Genomic DNA, 18,381 nt, shown 5'->3' on the forward strand with positions numbered 1-18,381 from the left:
AGCATGTAGAGTAACTTACTGCACTGACTTGTGGTCCCATACTCCCTCTGGTGTTAATCCACTGAAGCAACTGTCGAAAACAACATGATCACTTTTGCATTACAGTCCATGATTGGAGTTCAAGAAACAGCGCAACGGCATCACCGCCACTGAACCCGCGTTCCCCGCAGCGCTCCGAGGCACAGCCGAAGGATATCAGGATGGAAGCTGGCTTCACACTGAGCCCACCTCGGAGTTGCAGCCTGAGTACGCATCTTCGTTGTATGTATTTGGATGTATTTGGATGTATTTGGTGAATGCATATCATTCCCTCAAAGCCATTGCACGTCGTGCCTGCTCTCGCGCTCCAATTCTGCAACCTCGTGCCATTCATTAGTTATCTAAGCCCTGTCTGTCGCTATCGTCAGATCTGGCCGGGGCCTTTCATAGATCCGCGATTTCTTGACACTCGTTCGTCATGGGCTTGGTTTGCGTTTGATAGGCACCATCTGTCAACATGCACAAGGCTGTCACAGACCCTGACCCGGTACTGCCATACACGATGTGCGATCAAGGGCCCAGAGGTGCTGTGCCTACTCCGTAGTTGTCGCCGCAAACGAACTCACGAACCTCTTGACGATGCCTTGAGTCATCCTCGCAGCCCTACCGCTCAAGATTGATCTGGGCTTGGGGCTTAAAATCATATCCTGGCACAATCTCGCGATTATGAACCAGATTGTCAACACCTAACCTATAGAACTAGAGCCATGGTACGGAGTATTAGCAGGCATACTGGGCTATTTTTTAAGATTCTTGATGAGCAAGAATACCATTACACGCCACAGATTAGTCGAGTCACCCCTATCTTCTGCAATCCCCATCTCGGAATCGTATATTACGACCAGACCAACGATAGTTATGATACAATGTCGCGCGCACCAACGACTTTATCTGACGAGTCTTTGCACCTTCAATCTCTTTACTGCAGTTACTTCCTTCGTTGGTTCTACCGACCCATGTCTGGAATGTCGGTCAGGGATGTAAGCCCACACTCAACTTGAGCGACTACCAGCCGTTGTGGGATACTGGGACTGCGTGTCCGGCTCGACCAGGGTCCGCCATTTCCAGGCACAGCCAAGATGCACAGAAGGGGTGCGCCCGTCATCCCCGGACAGGGGTGCTTCATAGGTACATACAGCACAAGTGCGTATTCAAAAAGACTAATCGAGACGACATCACCGGCAAGGGGTTCCGCTTCCACGGTGGTTCGTGGGAGAACTTTGCGCGTAAAGACCTCCAGATAGCCTCCTGGAGCTCTGTAACCGAATTTAAATTTCAATGTGTAGCCGAGCTCGACCCAAGCTCCCAGGGAGGCTCTCTTCCTATTCACCAACTCAACTGCCGGTGTCGCTGACGGATCCACCTGAGCCCCGAAGAACAACAGCCCATGCTTCTGATTGAGATCCATTCGTGAAGATATGGATCATGATTACTTTACCTCAGGTTAGTTACCTTCGTATCAGATTAATGCTGTTTCCATGTGCAGTTACACAACTACTTGACAAAACCTCTCATACCCTTAGCATCAGTGTGAAAGATGAACACAAATATATACTACTATTTCATGAGAGATGAGAGAGATAGAAGGAGACCAACACCTACTTCAGACCCATTGACAACGACATAGGTACCTTCAGGAGACTTTTGTCACCTCGTATTCCCTAGATAGAAAGTATTTGTTCGATAATATAAAGAGGCACCTTCAACCAAATGCTGATGGGCGATGACAGAAATCCGATGTCGAGGCATACCTATCAATGTCACAAGAAGAAGACCACACCGGTACGGAGTATGAAGAGGCAGCTTGGGAAGCCGGGAACCTTTGGAGTCAGTACAATCGACTCATACCATCCGCAGATTCGCCTGCATTGACGATTCGTTCGTTCTGCCCAACTACTATCGCTAACTGAGAGAAGCTTGAAATCATATGAAGCCCGATTACAATCCCTCAATAGTTCTGATGGTATCCTTTAAAGCACAATCATGATGATACAGAACCGCAAGCATTGCTGCAGCCCGCCGACTCTAGTTGGAGAAGCTCGTTCATACCGATGGCAAACGAGAATCTACTATGTATGTACATACATATCTGTACGTACATGCTAGCCCATGGTAGGGATTACAGGTCCTGTCAACAGCTGCTTGGAATAGCAGCCCTGCCATGTATATCCCGTGAGATCCCTGACATGCTGCCTGTTTCCCCACGCGGCTGATATCTTATACTAGAGACGCAAAGCTAATCTTCAAATGCATCGTGGTTGAGACTAATGCCTCTACCAAGAAAGTGCATTTGGAGGCGGAAAATATCCGCCATCTCCTCGAAAATGTTGAGACATGCCATTTATTAGTTTCGAAAACAATTAGCACACGACACGGCTCATTGGCCGGCTAGAGTCGTTCAAAGCCACGCAATGGGATAAGATGGGGGAAAGGGGTACAACAACCTGCATTTCCAGCGACCATTCGCGGTAGGCTGGCCTTTGTCACGGTCTAAAATCATCTCCGAAGGTGTGGTGATCTAGACGTGTCTTTATTTGTCCCCGCCACAATCAAGTCAGAGATCGGCGGTTGGGCGTCGTTCGCTCCCCTTGGGACGTGGCTGCTGAGTTGCTATTCTTGGGATGAGTGGACAAACAGTAAGTACATAAATTGACACCGGATGGCTTGTCTTGTGCCAGCCTGGAACGGTCACGACTCGTGGCAGTATCATGCAGCCGCCAAGTCCGGTTTTTTATACTTTGAACAAGACTACTAGGCCATCTACTAGGTGCTTTCACAGCCGGAAGTGGACACTTGAAACGCATGAATTCTTCATCACGGCTTCTACTTGTCCAGCTCCTATCTCATATTGACTCAACACCGCACACGATGTAGGATGGCGAATGACTTTTATACACTTCCTGCCATCTCCATCGTTGTCATAGAGAGACCGAACAAGCACAGCCACAAGGCAGAGCTTCTAAAACCCCTATTAGGTGGTCGTCTCGTGCATAACACCTTTTTTGTTCGCTCATTCGGACCCTGATCGTGAGAGTCAAGTCACGGTGGTAGCATCGACTCCCTGCCCAATTTCGTACCGCCAGTATATGATGAGTGTAAACGAATCACCGTAAACGGGGCAAGTTCAGAAACTTGACGTTGTCAGGAAGAATGAGAGGGGTCGGTATGATTCAGCTTCATTCCTCTCATGCCTCTACCCGTGCCTGACGCAGCAGGATACTTGCAGGTAACATCACATCCAAACGTTCTGCTTCAGCGTGGAGGTGTCAACCAATACACGACATTTTCGTTCATCATGTATCAGATAAACCACGGGTAGCGGCTTTGAGCCCAGACTAGGATGTCGTACGACATCTTGTGCTGGAGGAGATGGGTGATCATGGCTCGAACATATGTCTGGACGGTGAAGGGAATGAAACTACGGAAGCCAGCATAAATGTGACGAGGAAGCTTTCCGTGCGAAGCCTCGATTTCCTCTTTCATCCTGATGCGGGCGCTGGCATAGGTTATGGTCCTCGTCACGACTTCTATTACCATACGAAGCGGACACTGGACTGGTCGCATCTTCTGGGCCCCCCAGGATGAATGGGAACTAGCTGGACTTGTTGCTGCAAACTTGGAGGTTCGTTCTCATATAATGTCGTGAAACATGGAATGGACCTGGACAACAAGAGCAAATACGATACCCACAACCCTCTTAGTTAGCAGCCAAGAAAGCCTCAACCTCCCCATCACATATTAGTCCCGGCTCGTCGCCATTTTGCCACTGTAGGCACCCGATATGAAATGTTGCTACCCAATCTGCGACGTACCGTCACTAGCCCTCTTCCCCAGTCTTCAAACTTGGAGACAGTCTCGTGTCGTTGGAACGAGATCCTCTAGGCCGAGATCTGAGAAATTTGCGTGTCGATGGTCGAAACTCTGTTTCTTCACTCAGAACTATGTAATCATATGGGGTGGATGAGTGCCAAAATAATGCAGGAATAAGCTGAACCGAAATGTATTTTATTTTATGTTTGTTTATCCAGAATGCGACGCTAAATTGCCCGATTTGTATACTTCATATGTGATGTGTGGTAACGCTCAATAAATACCTGATAAAAGAAAGCCCGCCATTGGAGTCATTCGATGCAACGCTTAAAAACTCGATCAAAACATTCAGCCATAGATAGTGGTATGGTGATTTCAACGCTCTTTCTCTCACTAAGCCTCAAGCACGGGCTCACGTTCTCGCTGAGATCGGTGGTGATGATGATGGTCCAAATCCCTTGACCGGGTGTCATATTCTTCCTCATCTCGGTGACGCCTGCGTCGTTCGCGGTCACGGTCACGGTCACGGTCCTTGTCTTCGTAGTCTGAAGAGTCATCGTCCCGGTGGCGGCGATGACGATGATGTCTTCTCCTGTCATCCTCGTCACGGTCACGATCCCGATCCGTATCACCACCATCATCGTCGCGGCGGCGTCTCTCTGTTTCACAATTAGCACCAGCTCAAGCCAAGACTGAAGCCTGAATTTAAAACGTACCTCTCAAGACTTGTGTCGCTGATGCGTATGCCTGAATTTCCTCTTTGCTAAGTACTCGTAGTACTATGACAAAGTCATCTCTGACCTCGAACCTCTCTTTGCCAATGGTCAAAGCTTCAGGGTTAACAACTTTGCGGCTGATCTTGGTCCATTTTGCACCTGCAGGTGCTTCTCTGGCTTTCTTGTCTTCCTTGTGAGGTGCAACCCCTTCACGAATAGGATTCGGCTCCTCTGGAAAGCTAACCTTCGGCTGTTTTAAGATACCCTTGAGCGGCTTCTCATCCTTCTTATCGCGAGGAGGCGATACTACACGGACTTGTTTGTCGTCTGGAGGGGTCTGCTGGGATTCACGGCCACGGGATTCTTCTTCAGGAGGGCCAGATGGCTTGGAATCGGGTGGTGACCGAGAGTCTTTGGATGGACGAGCTTCTGTTGCTGTTCTTGTTTCTCGAGTAGGTGAAGAGGGCTGTGACTTATTTTCGACCACGACCGGGGGTTCCTTCTCCTTTTCCTTGTCAGTGGTTTTTAAGGCTGCCAGTTGGTCCTTGAGATGCCGCAGTTCAGAAGTATCATTCGGATTGAAGGCATTTGAATCGCGGCGTCTCCGAGTGGACTTTTTGGCCTCGTCCGAATCAGATGACGAGATAACGGCTTCAGTGCTCTTGCGGGACTCCCCATTTCGACGACTGGTCTCTCTGGAATCACGATCCTGGTCACGCTGTCGCGATACATCTCGCTCCAAGATTCTTGGGCGTTCACTTTTCATCGAATCTCGCCGCCTGTCACGATCTCGGTCTCTTTCACGTTCACGTTCACGTTCGCGCTCACGTTCGCGCTCGTCATCAGAGCCTTTACGTTTGCCGGGATCTTTGTCGCGTTTGTCGTCGTCTTTGACAGCAGGCACAAGGCCTACAGCAGTCGCAGCAATACCCAGGCCAGTGGCCACCTTATCACGGAACCGAGTACGCTCCTTCTCGTCGTCATCGCTCCCTTTCTTACTCTCACGTCTCTCACGGCGAGTGTCTTTGGAATCAAGCCGGCCTCGGCGTCGATCATCGCGCTCATAATCAGCATCACGTGGCAAGTCTTCATCTGATCGCTTTTTCGGTTGTTCCGGACGACGGTCACGGCGATCATCGTGTTCGTCAGCAGTGTCAGTTCGGATGCCGAAGCCACGGGAAGTAACTCTGTCATCTTGGAAGTATGGTGCCTCGTATGCGCGCTCAGGCTCATAAGTAAGCTCAGATTCTGGCTGTTCACGAAATTCTCGCATCTTTCTTTCGTCTTCTCGGCTCCGATAGTAATCATCGTGATGCGAAGAACGTGGTGGTCCCTCTTGGTACAATGACACTGGCCGAGGCCGTCTTGTGGTTTCCGTAGTCGCCACAAGGGGAATGTCTTGTTTTACCAAGGTCGGTTCGGGGGTCTTAGAGGGCATCGGAGCAAAATCTCGTGGGCTTTCGTACCCTCGAATCTTGTCAAACCCTCGTGTACTTGGTGGAGGACCACCCCGGTTATCGTATTGCCGATTGTTTGGGACACTGGTTGTGCTTGTAGTTATGTAGTTGCGGCTCAAGTCCGGGCTGGTATCCACGTTGAACGTTCGCTGATCTGCGTTGTAGTTGATATTCGGACGGTAGTAGCCACGGTCGAAACTCTCACGTCTGCGAGTCCTCGCAGGGCCTGAATGATCGAGGTCGTAGCGAACCAGTTCACCGGCATTAGTGTACTGATATCCGTCATCCCCATAGTCGATGTTACTAGAGCTCTGGCGGGGATTGTTCTGGTATATAGCAGAATGACGACTGTTGCGGTAGGGGTCGTCGCGTACCAAGCTGTTGCTACGGTCTCTGCTGCTGCGAGCATAAGTGTCGTTTCCTGGCTGATCGGCATAGGAGCGGGCTGTGCTGCGTGAACGTATAGATGAGGCAGGTTGTGTATAAAACTGCCCATCGCTCGAACGGTAGTCATCCCTCAAGGGACTTACGGGGCGAGCATTGGAAGAGTGAGAACTCGTACCATTGGCGCGGTCCTTCTGGGTGGTCATGACAATTACTGGGGGTCGACTAGTAGAATCTAGTGTGGAGGACCGCTGGGAGCGTGTGACATCCCGAGTAGTCGGTCTGTGTGAACGAGGGTCCTGAGTAACGGCGTACGTCCGGGTGGTGGTGCTGGGGGTTGGTGTTGTAGAAGTAGTTGTAACATATCCTCGTGGTGTCGTCGAAACGGGCTGCTGTCGGGTCGAAGTCGGCATGACGTGCATGTCACCAGCGTACAAAGAAGTGTAGCCAATGCTTGATGGCAGAGAAGTTCTCGCATGGTTGGCAAAGGTGGCCGCTCGTCCCGAGGACGGATAGCGATGACGGTCCGTCATGATGACGTGGGGCTACACAAGATTGCGAAGCCTATCTGATCGCCGAGATGTCGAACTATGTGTGCTGTTGTGAGCCAGCTGCGAGGGAAATCTCAAAGGTACAAAATCGGAGGCGAGTCGTGAGAAACGTTGGACAAAGGGCGATGCCGTGGAGAAAAGCGGTAGCGTTGGGACGCCAGACGTTGGACTGGGTGGAGGCAGCCGTGGCGTATCGTTCCGTGGTGCAGGATGACGGCAATCAACCTTACAGTAGGTAAGGTACTTTGAAGCCAAGGCCACGTGAGGAGGGGTCGAACTTGGTCAGTCCTTGTCAGCGTGGACCAGGGAGCAAATAGGTAGCAGGGTCAGGTAGGGTAATGTCTGGTATAGTGACGAAGACCCAGGAAGCGTTTCGGGGCCAAATAAAAATATCTGACTGGGCCGAGGACTTGACAAGATCTTTTTTGTTGTTGTTATCGATGCCCTTCCGATTTGAAGTGGTGGCGTTCAGATCGGATGACACTGACTGAGATGACGCAGAGTGAACAGTAACACTGCGTTTCAGAGGATGAAGTTGAAAATAGAGACCAGCGAGAGCAATTCTCTAGTAGAAGAAAGCCGAGACTACAATTGAATTTACTCGCACTTCAGAAACGAGTGAGACTCAGACGTGTGTAATAAAGAAGCCAGTTCGTGAGGACTATCTTTAGTATACCGAATGGTTGGGGCTAATTCGAGCAGTCGGTCAGCAAATTTAAAGTACGAAAGTGGGATCTCCCAGTAGATACTTACAAGTCGCAAATGCTGCTATGAACAGAGTCGAGGGAGAATACAATCGGGCTTTCAAGGCGTCTTGAAAGACGGCCCTTGTTTGTTCTGCTCTGTGCGTGTGCTCTCTCTTGTACGAGGGTCCACCACCAAAAAGGTGGTCAAGGTGGGGTGAGGGGCAATACCGAGAGGACCAAGAATTATGGAGAGATTGGGAAGAGTTGCAGGGAGAAGGAAGAAGGAAGAAGATGATGGAGGGAGAGACAGTTGATAGTGTCTTGCAAGAGTCGAGGTCTATTTCCCGGAACAAACCCAACAACTCAATGGAAGGCGCTGAGAAAAGTAGTACTAGTAGACTATTGCACTCCGCTATGGGTTGAGCAACTAGCTGCCAGCAACCCCTGATCAGTTACTTATTAGGTAGTAGAGGGCTGTGGGAGTACCGATGACGATCGATGTAGTGGCGTGGAGAACGGCGACTGCAGGCTGTAAACGTCGACTTAAAGTTCCCAGCAATCGTTGTCTTCAGAACAGACCATGTGTATGTAATGATCTCGGTAAGAGCCAGAGAGCGAGTCCCTCGCCGGGATGCAATTGTCAGCACCAAGAGCAGGATACCTACCTAGGTAGGTACGGAGTAGGCTCTGAGGCTTCAAGGTACCTAGGTAGGTAGTCAAGGCTATCGAACTACCTAATTTGAGGGTTGTTATTTACCCGGGTTGGCCTTTTGGTAACCGTACGGACGGACCTCTGCCTGACAGCACAACAGTTAGACAATTTCTTTGTCACAGCATCTACATTTTATCGTCTCGGCAACACCAGACGTTGACTTGTAGGTACCTCAAGAATATTCAATATCCCGCCGTTTCTGAGCGGAGTTTTCAGTGGCACTTGCTTAGCCTTCCTCGGCTTTTCACCGGGCTTCCTAACTCAATTGAGTGATGGAACCTCTGCGTATTTGGGCTCTTGGAGAGCAACAACGGGGACAGCCGACCAGAACGTGAGCCCGAAAACTCAGATGCCCAAACCTAACCGTGTGAACAAACAACCTTGATCCCAGGTTTAGGCTCAAACTCAGGCTCAGGCTCGGGCTCGGGCCTTGGGCTGCGAACGGGTCCACTGGGGTAGTCGTTGATGCCAGAGCGGGATGTTGAGGTACGTATCTGTGAAGCAATTCTGGTTTACGGAGTGCATTTGGCGGAGATGAGGCTTTCAGGCTTCGATGTCAGGGACAGGGACCTCGTGAACCCTTGAATTCGAGGCGAATAGTCCCAGGCTAAGGCCAAGGGGGCTGTCAGACCCGAGCTAGAATGTTCAACCGTGCCGATTCTTGAATCATGAGGCTCTGCAACCATGTGCCCATTGAACAGATCGGTGCAAGATTGACGCTAAGGATGAGAGAAAGTTTTGGCGTGGTAACGTTGGCTTTGGCGTTGACTGGCGGATAATGACGTCTCGCCTTGGGCTTGTTTAGCTTTTAGAGTTTTATTCTGCGCCGAGCCCTGTTATTGTTGCTTGTGGCAAATGGGGTAGGTGTAGTTCATTTGGTCGGCAAAGGATAGCTGTAGTATACTCCGTACTGCAAGAAAGAGCAATTGATAGTGACAAGGAACAAGAACTTGGACAGATGAAACTCATTAAGTTGTTGCTGGAAGTGAAGTATGGGATGAGGAGGATGGCTGCCTCTCTCCCTCGCTCTCTGTCTTTGGCACCTCGCTGTTGGTGCTGGAAATATAGATCTGGGCGGCTAGGTGAGTACCTAGGAACAAACGAGACACAAACCAAACAAGGCTATGCCCTACCAGTGGGCGACCCGTTGAAGCCTTGCCAGATATTATGTCCCAGTGTTAAGAATAAATTGACGATTTGTGCTTGGTCTTCGGCTTCGGTGAAGTGTGAAATGGTGTTTCTGTGAGATATCCGATGTTCTACACTTCAAAAGAGGCGAGTAATGCCTTTATTTTAAGAAAATCTAAACTGAGTGGTTGAGTAAGTTGAGTTGGGCACGAAAAGGTCCGCCAAACAGAATGAGGCTCCTGGCATCAAACAGCCACACTCTCGACCATGGCAAGGTGTGGTGCTCAGTAAATCAGACAAGTTCTTAAGTGGCCGTTCTATTATTGTTAGGCGCGTTTATCGAAAATAATAATAATAATACGGAAGCTAGCAGTTATCCAATTGCGATTTCCGAAAGGGTCGATTTTGAAAATTCCAGTAATCATAATAAGGGGTGATAGTCAGCACCAACAGAATCGTCTCCCAACTTCGTGCCATGACTGACCGATGACAGCAGAATGTACCCTTTCATCCAATCACTTGTATCTGTATCGACGTTTATGCAACGTCTGTGCTTTGGCTACCCAATCACAAAACAATGACATTTCCCAAGACATGTCCCAAGCGCCTACTCAGACATCACTCGTTATCGTGCCAGTATATCGAGACAGTGAACGGGCCTCTATCAAAGCCCCAGAATTGTCTTATTCGACAAATTCCCATCGACTTCTCAGAAACCACGTTGACCTGCAGATGTTATTGAAGGTTGGGGGCGGTGCCTTTCACCGACCTTCTCAAGTTCCAGGAGATCCAGATGATTCGTCTTCCATCTATCAATCGGAACACGGCAAAACCAGCATGATCTTGAGACTATGGAGATCCACCAAGAGAACAGCCGAAAAACCATGCCCTTTGTTGTGTCACCATGATGTGAACCTTTAGGTCTCCATATGACAATCGACAAAGCCCTACATGAAACGAGATAGCCTCACATTTTGGAACATTGGCTCGTTAACATTCCTACTCCTGGGTACTCCGTTTCATGGGAAAGCCTATCGCTCCATGTATTGATCTCCCCAGGAGCCCGTATTGATAAGACGTAGTATAGCCTTCTCACCAGTGATCACACAAACCAATTCAAAGACAAACTTCATCATGTCTCCTCTCGCCGACTGTCCTACCGCTAATGGCAGACATCAATGATGGCAATGACCACCGAGGACCTACAGACGTATTCTTGAGTATAATTGCTTCACGCCTACGATTGAGCCACTTCTCGATCTTGATGTGCTGGCATTTGGCTACCTATTCTCAGGCGAGGCTTCTACTTCAACAAGAGGGTCTTTGAAGGACTGTTCACAAACACATGTCTATCTCTACGATTCTCAAACGAAACAAATCCATGCCATGTTGTGATCAGCTCAGATGGGCATCCTTCTCACATTATGGTGCGAAGTGCCCAATCAATACTGTCCCATAAAGGGATAAAAGGGGCTTGGGTGCCCATCTGGCTAAACAATGCTGGTCCTGCGTAGTATATATCCCCGAAAGTAGCATTTTACAATGTGACCTTGCAAGAACCGTCTCATTAGGCTCATCGCCGGTCGTGAAGCCGGATGGCTTGAACTGAGTAAAAGTGGTTATTGTGTAAGCTGAAGAGACCGGCGCCAGTATTCTCAAGAGAAAAACATAATCATTGAAACCATGAGATTACGTGAGGCAAGTGCTATACTTGGTCGAGACTCGGAGGTAATGTGTCCCGTCGCTTAGCCTGGGCTGACTTCCATTGCAGAGCCGCTATGGCGTCGAGTCGAGTTGTAACCTCCTATTTCGCAGATCCGCAGCGAAGACACCTATCCCTTTATTCGTCAAATCTAATCCATCCATCTAAACGCCACCTCAGGTCTGCGCTGAAAGGGCAGCCTGGGAAAATCTTCTTTGGACTCGATCTGGGAGCAATATCACTCCAATTCAATCGTTCCTGTCGGTCTGTTAATATCACAAGCATGCGAAGGAGAAGCATACAAGAGGCTCTCACCTGGAGGCTTAGACGTGGTGTCGTATACCACCCTCGCGATGCCGTCGACTTCGTTCACAATGCGTCTGCTAATAGCCTTGAGAAGACTCCACTCGAACTCGTAGGGCTCGGCACTCATCATGTCCAAGCTGGTCACGGCTCGCAGAACGCAGATGTAGCCATACGCTCTGGCATCACCCTGCACACCGACGGCTGTTGACGAATGCAAGTCAGATATCGATACATATTCGTTAAATGGAAGAAAAGGGGTTACCTCTGTTTGTGTCAAGCGCGGCGTAGGCTTGGGTGACCTGACAAATCGATTAGTAAGATTTCTCCTAGGTAAGGGGTGGTCGCGTCGAACCTCGTCATAAATTCCAGCCTCGCGGATCATGGAGATGAAGATGTGATCCGCCTTGCGCACAATTTCGACGCGTTCGCGGGTGACTTCGCCGATGATTCTGATACCCAAACCAGGGCCAGGGAAAGGATGTCTCCCAATGAGCTCCTCGTGAATCTGCAGTTGGCGTCCGAAAGCCCGCACTTCATCTTTGAAACTAGGCATTGTTAGTAACCGTGACAGGTAATGGCCCTCTCATTAGTCTCGTATTCAAGCTAATCACGTACAGTTCTCGGAGCGGCTCGAGGAGCTTGAGGTGTGCCTCCTGTTGTTTATCAGTATGTTACCATTAGACCATGGAAAATTGGGTGCAACTTACGCCGTTTTGCATGCGAGCAGGAAGTCCTCCCGCATTATGGTGAGCTATGCAATTGTCAGTGTCTGCAACGGTATTCTCGAGGTGCTTCAGAAGTCGGGGCTGAGGGTTTGCCTTGGTGTACAAAGCGCATGCGTATTTTCCCTTCTCGCTACACCAACAACAGCACGAGAAATGTACAACGGGGAGACTTACATTTGATAGTGGAACTGGCGGCTCCCTTGAAACTCAAACTTTCCACAATGTCCGCTATATCGTGTTAGTATTTTCGATTCTTGGTAGGAAAAGTTAATAACTGACCATATAGTGTTCCCTGAAGGAACCATTCAACCTTTCCGGCAAATGATGTATTTTCTGCTTCCTTCTCGATACTGTTTAAAAAAAAGAAGGTTAGTTAGTCATCCACGGTTTAGAAGAGGACAAGCATATGCTTACCGGAGTGCCTCAATTTCAAAAAGATCGATGACTTTGTCTTGGGTCAGCATGGTAGGCTGGTCGGCTTTCAGGGGTGAGTCTCACAAGTCTCGCCGATAATCTTCCTCTTGGCTTCTGGCTCCGTGACTCCTGCAAGACGGCTGAAGAAGAGATCAGATCCGTCCACAACAGTCAAGTTAATGCCCAGGTGCTTGTCTAGGGTTTCCTTGACCTGTTCGCATTCATTCAGACGCATCAGACCTAAAGCACATTAGAACATTGCTCTTAGGCCGCAAATAATTTGCCAAGCAACAAGATCTCACCAGTGTCCACTAGAATGCTCTTGAAGCGGTCTCCAATTGCTTCCGTCAATAATTTTGCCCTGTGAGGCGTCAGTAAAACGATGTCCGATAGAGAGCTTTGACCTGGGTATCATACGCCACAGTGCTATCAACACCTCCGGAAACAGCTCCAATCTGCGAAGTAATTAGTAAGTTGATATAGGACGTTGGGCAAGATGGGAACACATACAACTTGTGCTTTATCGCCAACCAGCTTTCGAATTCGAACAATTTCTCGCTCTGAGAAGTTGTCCATCTTCCAGTCCGCTCGGGCACCACAGATCTTGAGAGCGAAGTTGGCGATGATGTCAGTTCCCCGCTCTGTATGAGAGATCTCAGGGTGGAATTGGATGCCTGTCAATCATACTTATTAGCGAAGCTTGGCGACAGCTTCGATAAGACACACATACCGAAGACGGGCTGAGAGTCGTGGGCAATGCCAGCAAACTCGCTGTTCTTGGTGGTGGCAATGGTCTTGAAACCAGCGGGTAGATCAACAAGCTTGTCAAAGTGACTCATCACAACTGTAGTCAGAGAACATTAGAAATCACCGAGCCAAGCCTAGACGAACAAGGTCTGAATAACGAACCATTCAAAGAGTCGCCCAATCCCTCGAAGAGACGGTCAGCATGGTTACCGACCTTACGAATGGCCATCGAAGTCTCTCCGTATTCACGGGCCACGCCAGGTGCCACATTGTTTGGGTTTACTCGCCATGCTGGAACAACCGTTAGTCAATAATCACTCAGACATATCTAGGGGGTATAATACCAATTAGTTGACAGCCATAGCAAACTCCCCTTTATAACACATTAGCAGCCTGTCCATCCTTATTTTGGCTTTCAACGTACAACACGGGAACACCGAGCTCGAACACGAGCGGATCCACGTTTGGTGCATCGGGAGAATACACGCTTGACGGACCTCCGCTAAGGATGATTCCAACGGGTTTCCAGGAAAGATCTTTGAGCTTCTGAGTACATGGCAGCATCTCAGAGTAAACTCCAATAGATCGCAGACGTCTCAAGATGAGCTTTGTTTAATTAGTTCTTATCACCCACATAGCAGGAGTAGAGAACAAACATGACTGGTCTGGGATCCTAGATCCAAGACGAGGACGGTCTTGATAGCAATGGTCAGTACTAGTCCTACGTCGAAATTTCAGAATTTCTAGCCCTTACATCGAAGGTAGCATGCGGCGGCGCCGCGTCAAGTGTTTCGCTCATTTTTGGAAGAGTTTTCTGGTCAAATCTTCAGGCGAAATGATTGTAAGTCTGGTTATACTGGGCAGAGGGACAAGGGACCTTGCAAGCATCTAGGCGAAGCGAGCAATGTATAACTAAAAAAGAAAAAAAGAAAAATTCTATTTGGCTGACTCATCGTCACACAGCCCTACCAGTGTTAGTACCGGTATCGCATCAAGGTCACCTTCATGAAATCCCGTTAACTTCCGTAGATACATGCTCTTAGCCATATTAATCATTTAACCAGAACCTAATACTCTCAAGTCATAACCACCTGCTCTGCTGCTGTGGCACGCATAGCTGCTATGCGTGCCACAGCTGCTGTACGAAATATAGGGCCTGATTGATTCGTTATCTCGATAACGGGGGCCTTCCGTTTTGGGGTAATTTGGTTCAGCAGCATATTGTTAGACGCATACCCCGATATCTTAATGTGGTAACACCGAAACAAAGCCTCTCGTAGTACGTGACAGCAGCGTTGCGTCACACAGATTCATGGCGATATCTTATAATCGAATGGCTATTTCACACTCAACGATCGAGGAAACATTATTTATACAACTTGGCTAGGCCAGTTCGAGGCAATTCCGATGATCTACTGCCGTCTTATATTACAGACTCTTTGGTAGGTGAAGATCAGCCACATTTCTACACATGAGGTGACAACCCTTGCTTGAACTGTTTTCATTTTTGGTTCAATGCGAATAAAACATGAATTTATTTATGTATAACTGCCTCAATCATCAGTTGCTAGTCCCAGTACTTGGGAGAGTTGTTACGTAGGGGTAGCCTTCAATAAGAAAAGCTTGACATTCCTCCTATTAGTATCAAAGTTATTTCCTCAGTGCATTTTTATAGTGTCCTCCTTTCTAAGAATACTAGCAAACCGGGACATATAGCCTCTCGACAGCTGTGTTATGTAAGAGTATTGTACCTTCAAATATGAGTAATCGAGAACTGAGACCATTCATCTGGCTCATCAATATCTGCACTACTGAAACCAAAACTCGACCCTGCCTCTTCAATCCGGGACCTCAGAGCTTTCCTGATGGCCGATGTGTTTTCTTACTCCTAATCGTGTAACGGTAGAGGGGTCCTACTACTCACACAACATATCTATATCGCAGCCGTTCAAGTTCATACCACAGCCAAACCGAGCCAGCTGAGCTCAGGGATTTATCTACGGCAGTGTCTTCTATTGGACAGACTGTCAAGGGCCATCCAAACACAGTCAATATTTGGAACTCGAATACTGCTGAGAACAAGCACTTAACTAAAACTACAGGACTTTATAGGAGGAAAAGGGCCAGGGAAGGTGAACGTGTTCAAGAAAATGCTTTGGAGTGAGAAGACATCTACAAGCTTCTCGAGAGAAGACCTTTCCTGAAACTAACTTGCCTCCGGAAGCTCAGGGCTTTCTCGAGACTATTAGCTTCCCCAGCGCTATTAACTCCCAATGCCTGCCAGACCATCTCGCAACGAGGCTTCTCGTACTGAAACGAAGTTAACCACAGATGGAGACTGCCTCTGAAGATACACAACCTGTGAAACAATTGCAGAATATCCGGGTTGTGCGTGACACGGCCGGCCGTCTTCTCGTGGAGAGATCACAAGCAAGCATGAGTTCTGATCTCAGGCACACTCCAATGCTGAGTAGATTATGATCAGGGTGCCATAAAAGGGATGCTGGCACTGGATTATAACAGAAGTACCATCGTACTATTTTCCTTAATACTCCAAGAGCCATCTTGTCTGGCAATATAGCTTGTCTTTACTTGGAAATACCATCACTTCAGGGCCCGGTAACCGACTCATGAATTATTCCATAACAGGTTTCACGGAGCACGGTTGTGCTACGATCGTTGTGGGGGTAGTTAAATTATATTCATTCCCTCGGCAAGCATCGGTCTGATATAAAAAGGAGTCTCAATGTCGTCTCACAGCAATACCTTCGCATCCGAAACAAGAACGCTCGCTCAGGCCAGGGCGCCCATAGGATCCCATGGTGGGAGAACAATCGCTTCCTTCTTGAGCACATCGCGAACCTCCTTACTACAGAAGCGAGGGTCTACAACAGCCTGATAAACAAACTCATCGAGCCAAGCATCACTCATAACAAACCATCCTTTGTCACCAGCCGCAGTGCCCCAACTGTTCTGCACTCTCCAACGGACAGGCTTGCCCGTCTCTTCGTCCAGATGAACTGCAGTCAACACCATAGCGTGGGTCATCTGACTCTCCTGTGTCGTCAATCGCTGTGCTTTGCTCATGCCGAGCAAGCTAGTGTTGAAGCCAAGTTCGTAGTCGATGAGGTCGAGGTCCATGATGCCCGACTTGGAGTCAGAGAACTTACCCACGTCGCTACCGAAGAAGATAGGCAGACCAGCCTTGAGCATCTTTATGCATGTTCCCTTGAGGGTATCAATATCAACGTTGACGTAACTCACGCCACGTCCACCCACGATGTTACCAAGCCGTGAAACAGAGAGGAGAGAGAGCGGCTCGTGCCGAGGGTCGTCCACAAGTGAGATCATACTCTCGATGGTGCTAGAAGTGATGCGAAAATCGGAACTATATATGTTCTTGGCGAATTCTTTAGGTGTAGCCTTGAGCTGATGTGACTTGCCGTTCTTGTCGTTATACTGCCAAGTGAAGGTTTCTCCGGAGCTTGGTGGTGGCCCAAGGAGAAGAGTCATGATGAGAGAGATCTCACGAAGCATTTTGTCCTTCGCCGACGAGAGTGTGGTAGCTGATACGCCGTTCTTAGAGTTAAGCAGGCCCCGTAGCTTGAGTGCAAATTCACGAAGCTTGGTCTTGATAACACTATTAAGAATGCCGGAGCTCTGGGCATTCCATGTATCAGGGTAGAGGGTCTGTGGCACTAGACCATACTTCTCGACAAGGTTATAGACCATGTCCCACTGACCACCATCAGAAACAATGTCGCCCAGTAAGGTTTGAACGAGACGTCCTTCGATATCCTCTCCCGCGGTATCGATGATCTGTTCCAGGAACCAGTTCGCTTTTTCAAGCTTGTCCCAGAAGAAGAGATACTGCTGTGAGAGCTCAAAGCTCTCGAGATTATATCGCTTCATGATGGCGACTCGGAACACGTTTGTGGAGGCAAACAACCAGCAGCGGCCGCTTGAGCGCTGGTTCGTGATCGGATCTCCTTCGAGTGGGATCTTGACATTATAGATTTGCTGGTCGGCGATTTCGGTCGGCAGTGAAGTGAGCACCTGTCTCGGGTTTGCTGAGCTCAGTGCCGTGAGTGCGAGTCTTGGTGAATGTTAGCCTCGATAGGAACGCTCTGACAGCGGGAAATCTCACTTGTTCTTGGGATCTTTGAGAATGGCAGACTGCCAGGACTCGAGGACATGGACAGATAGACATTGAGCCTCGCGAGTCAAGGGTCCGACCGAGCGCTTCTCAGCGTCGCTGCTAATTTCGACGTATTCATCATCCTCCTGGAGTTGGAGACTACGAAGGCGCTCCATGACAGCCTTCTCATGAAGTGTTGGCTTTGATGGCTGAGCACCCATGGTCACTTTCATACACAAGATTGCAGAAGTGGTGGATAGTTTGTGGAAGTGAATGTGTAGGAGGAGAAATTGTGTGCTATCAAGGTTTAAGGAGAACTTGTGACAGAGTTTTGTCACGCGCTGTCTCATCAAGCATGAGCTTGCGTGATTGATTATCAGGCTGTGTACCCATCCATCTCAGCTCTGTATTGCGTTAGCTTCGCGCGGGGAAACACCTTGATGATAGATAAGAGCTCTAAGCACGCATGACGCTTTTTAACTATCATGGCCATGATAAGCATCACGAACAAATTGACGCTCGTAGCTTGAATAAATATTCCCTACGTATAATAAACAGAAACACCAATCCGGAGAATAATGAACAAAGCCAAAACGTCACTAAACAATAAGCCAGAGTACGGCAGTTGAAATGTAGGGTAGCGATAGACTTGGAAGCGTCGGCACGTTTGGGCCGCGTATCAGACAGCATATTTCCGTATGTGGTTAGTTCACGGAACCTTGAGAGCTCAGTTGCCATGCCTAAACCTTAACAGTTCAGTCAGTCAGATAGTGACACGGCGAGACACGAACGTTCAGTTTTATGTAGATGCGGAATCAATTGACAATTACTACAGTCCATGTACAGAACTTTCCCATCTACGCAAA

General features: G+C 48.7%; 3 protein-coding genes across 3 annotated transcripts; all 3 read right to left on the bottom strand.

The window, feature by feature from the left end:
• Window positions 1–4,242: 4,242 nt before the first annotated feature.
• On the bottom strand, window positions 4,243–6,939 carry FSUBG_2363 (uncharacterized protein; the record flags this gene model as incomplete). Its single annotated transcript, XM_036680127.1, has 2 exons — window positions 4,243–4,508; window positions 4,566–6,939. 2 exons carry the CDS (start codon window positions 6,937–6,939, stop codon window positions 4,243–4,245), a joined length of 2,640 nt encoding a protein of 879 aa, XP_036542040.1.
• Window positions 6,940–11,323: 4,384 nt separating this feature from the next.
• On the bottom strand, window positions 11,324–14,176 carry FSUBG_2364 (GMP synthase; the record flags this gene model as incomplete). Its single annotated transcript, XM_036680128.1, has 19 exons — window positions 11,324–11,451; window positions 11,501–11,692; window positions 11,754–11,790; window positions 11,844–12,036; window positions 12,107–12,144; window positions 12,199–12,242; window positions 12,391–12,444; window positions 12,496–12,566; window positions 12,631–12,661; window positions 12,715–12,870; window positions 12,933–12,991; window positions 13,048–13,085; window positions 13,141–13,304; window positions 13,361–13,474; window positions 13,540–13,668; window positions 13,722–13,750; window positions 13,802–13,983; window positions 14,034–14,072; window positions 14,132–14,176. The coding sequence occupies 19 exons, from the start codon at window positions 14,174–14,176 to the stop codon at window positions 11,324–11,326; spliced, it is 1,743 nt and encodes a 580-aa protein (XP_036542041.1).
• A 1,994-nt stretch (window positions 14,177–16,170) lies between these two features.
• Window positions 16,171–17,736, bottom strand: FSUBG_2365 (bleomycin hydrolase; the record flags this gene model as incomplete). The annotated part of the gene is made up of 2 exons (XM_036680129.1): window positions 16,171–17,473; window positions 17,525–17,736. The coding sequence occupies 2 exons, from the start codon at window positions 17,734–17,736 to the stop codon at window positions 16,171–16,173; spliced, it is 1,515 nt and encodes a 504-aa protein (XP_036542042.1).
• Window positions 17,737–18,381: the final 645 nt, after the last annotated feature.

Source organism: Fusarium subglutinans, assembly GCF_013396075.1.
Source record: "Fusarium subglutinans strain NRRL 66333 chromosome Unknown NRRL66333_c0000020, whole genome shotgun sequence".
In the NCBI taxonomy this organism is placed as follows: Eukaryota; Fungi; Ascomycota; class Sordariomycetes; order Hypocreales; family Nectriaceae; genus Fusarium; species Fusarium subglutinans.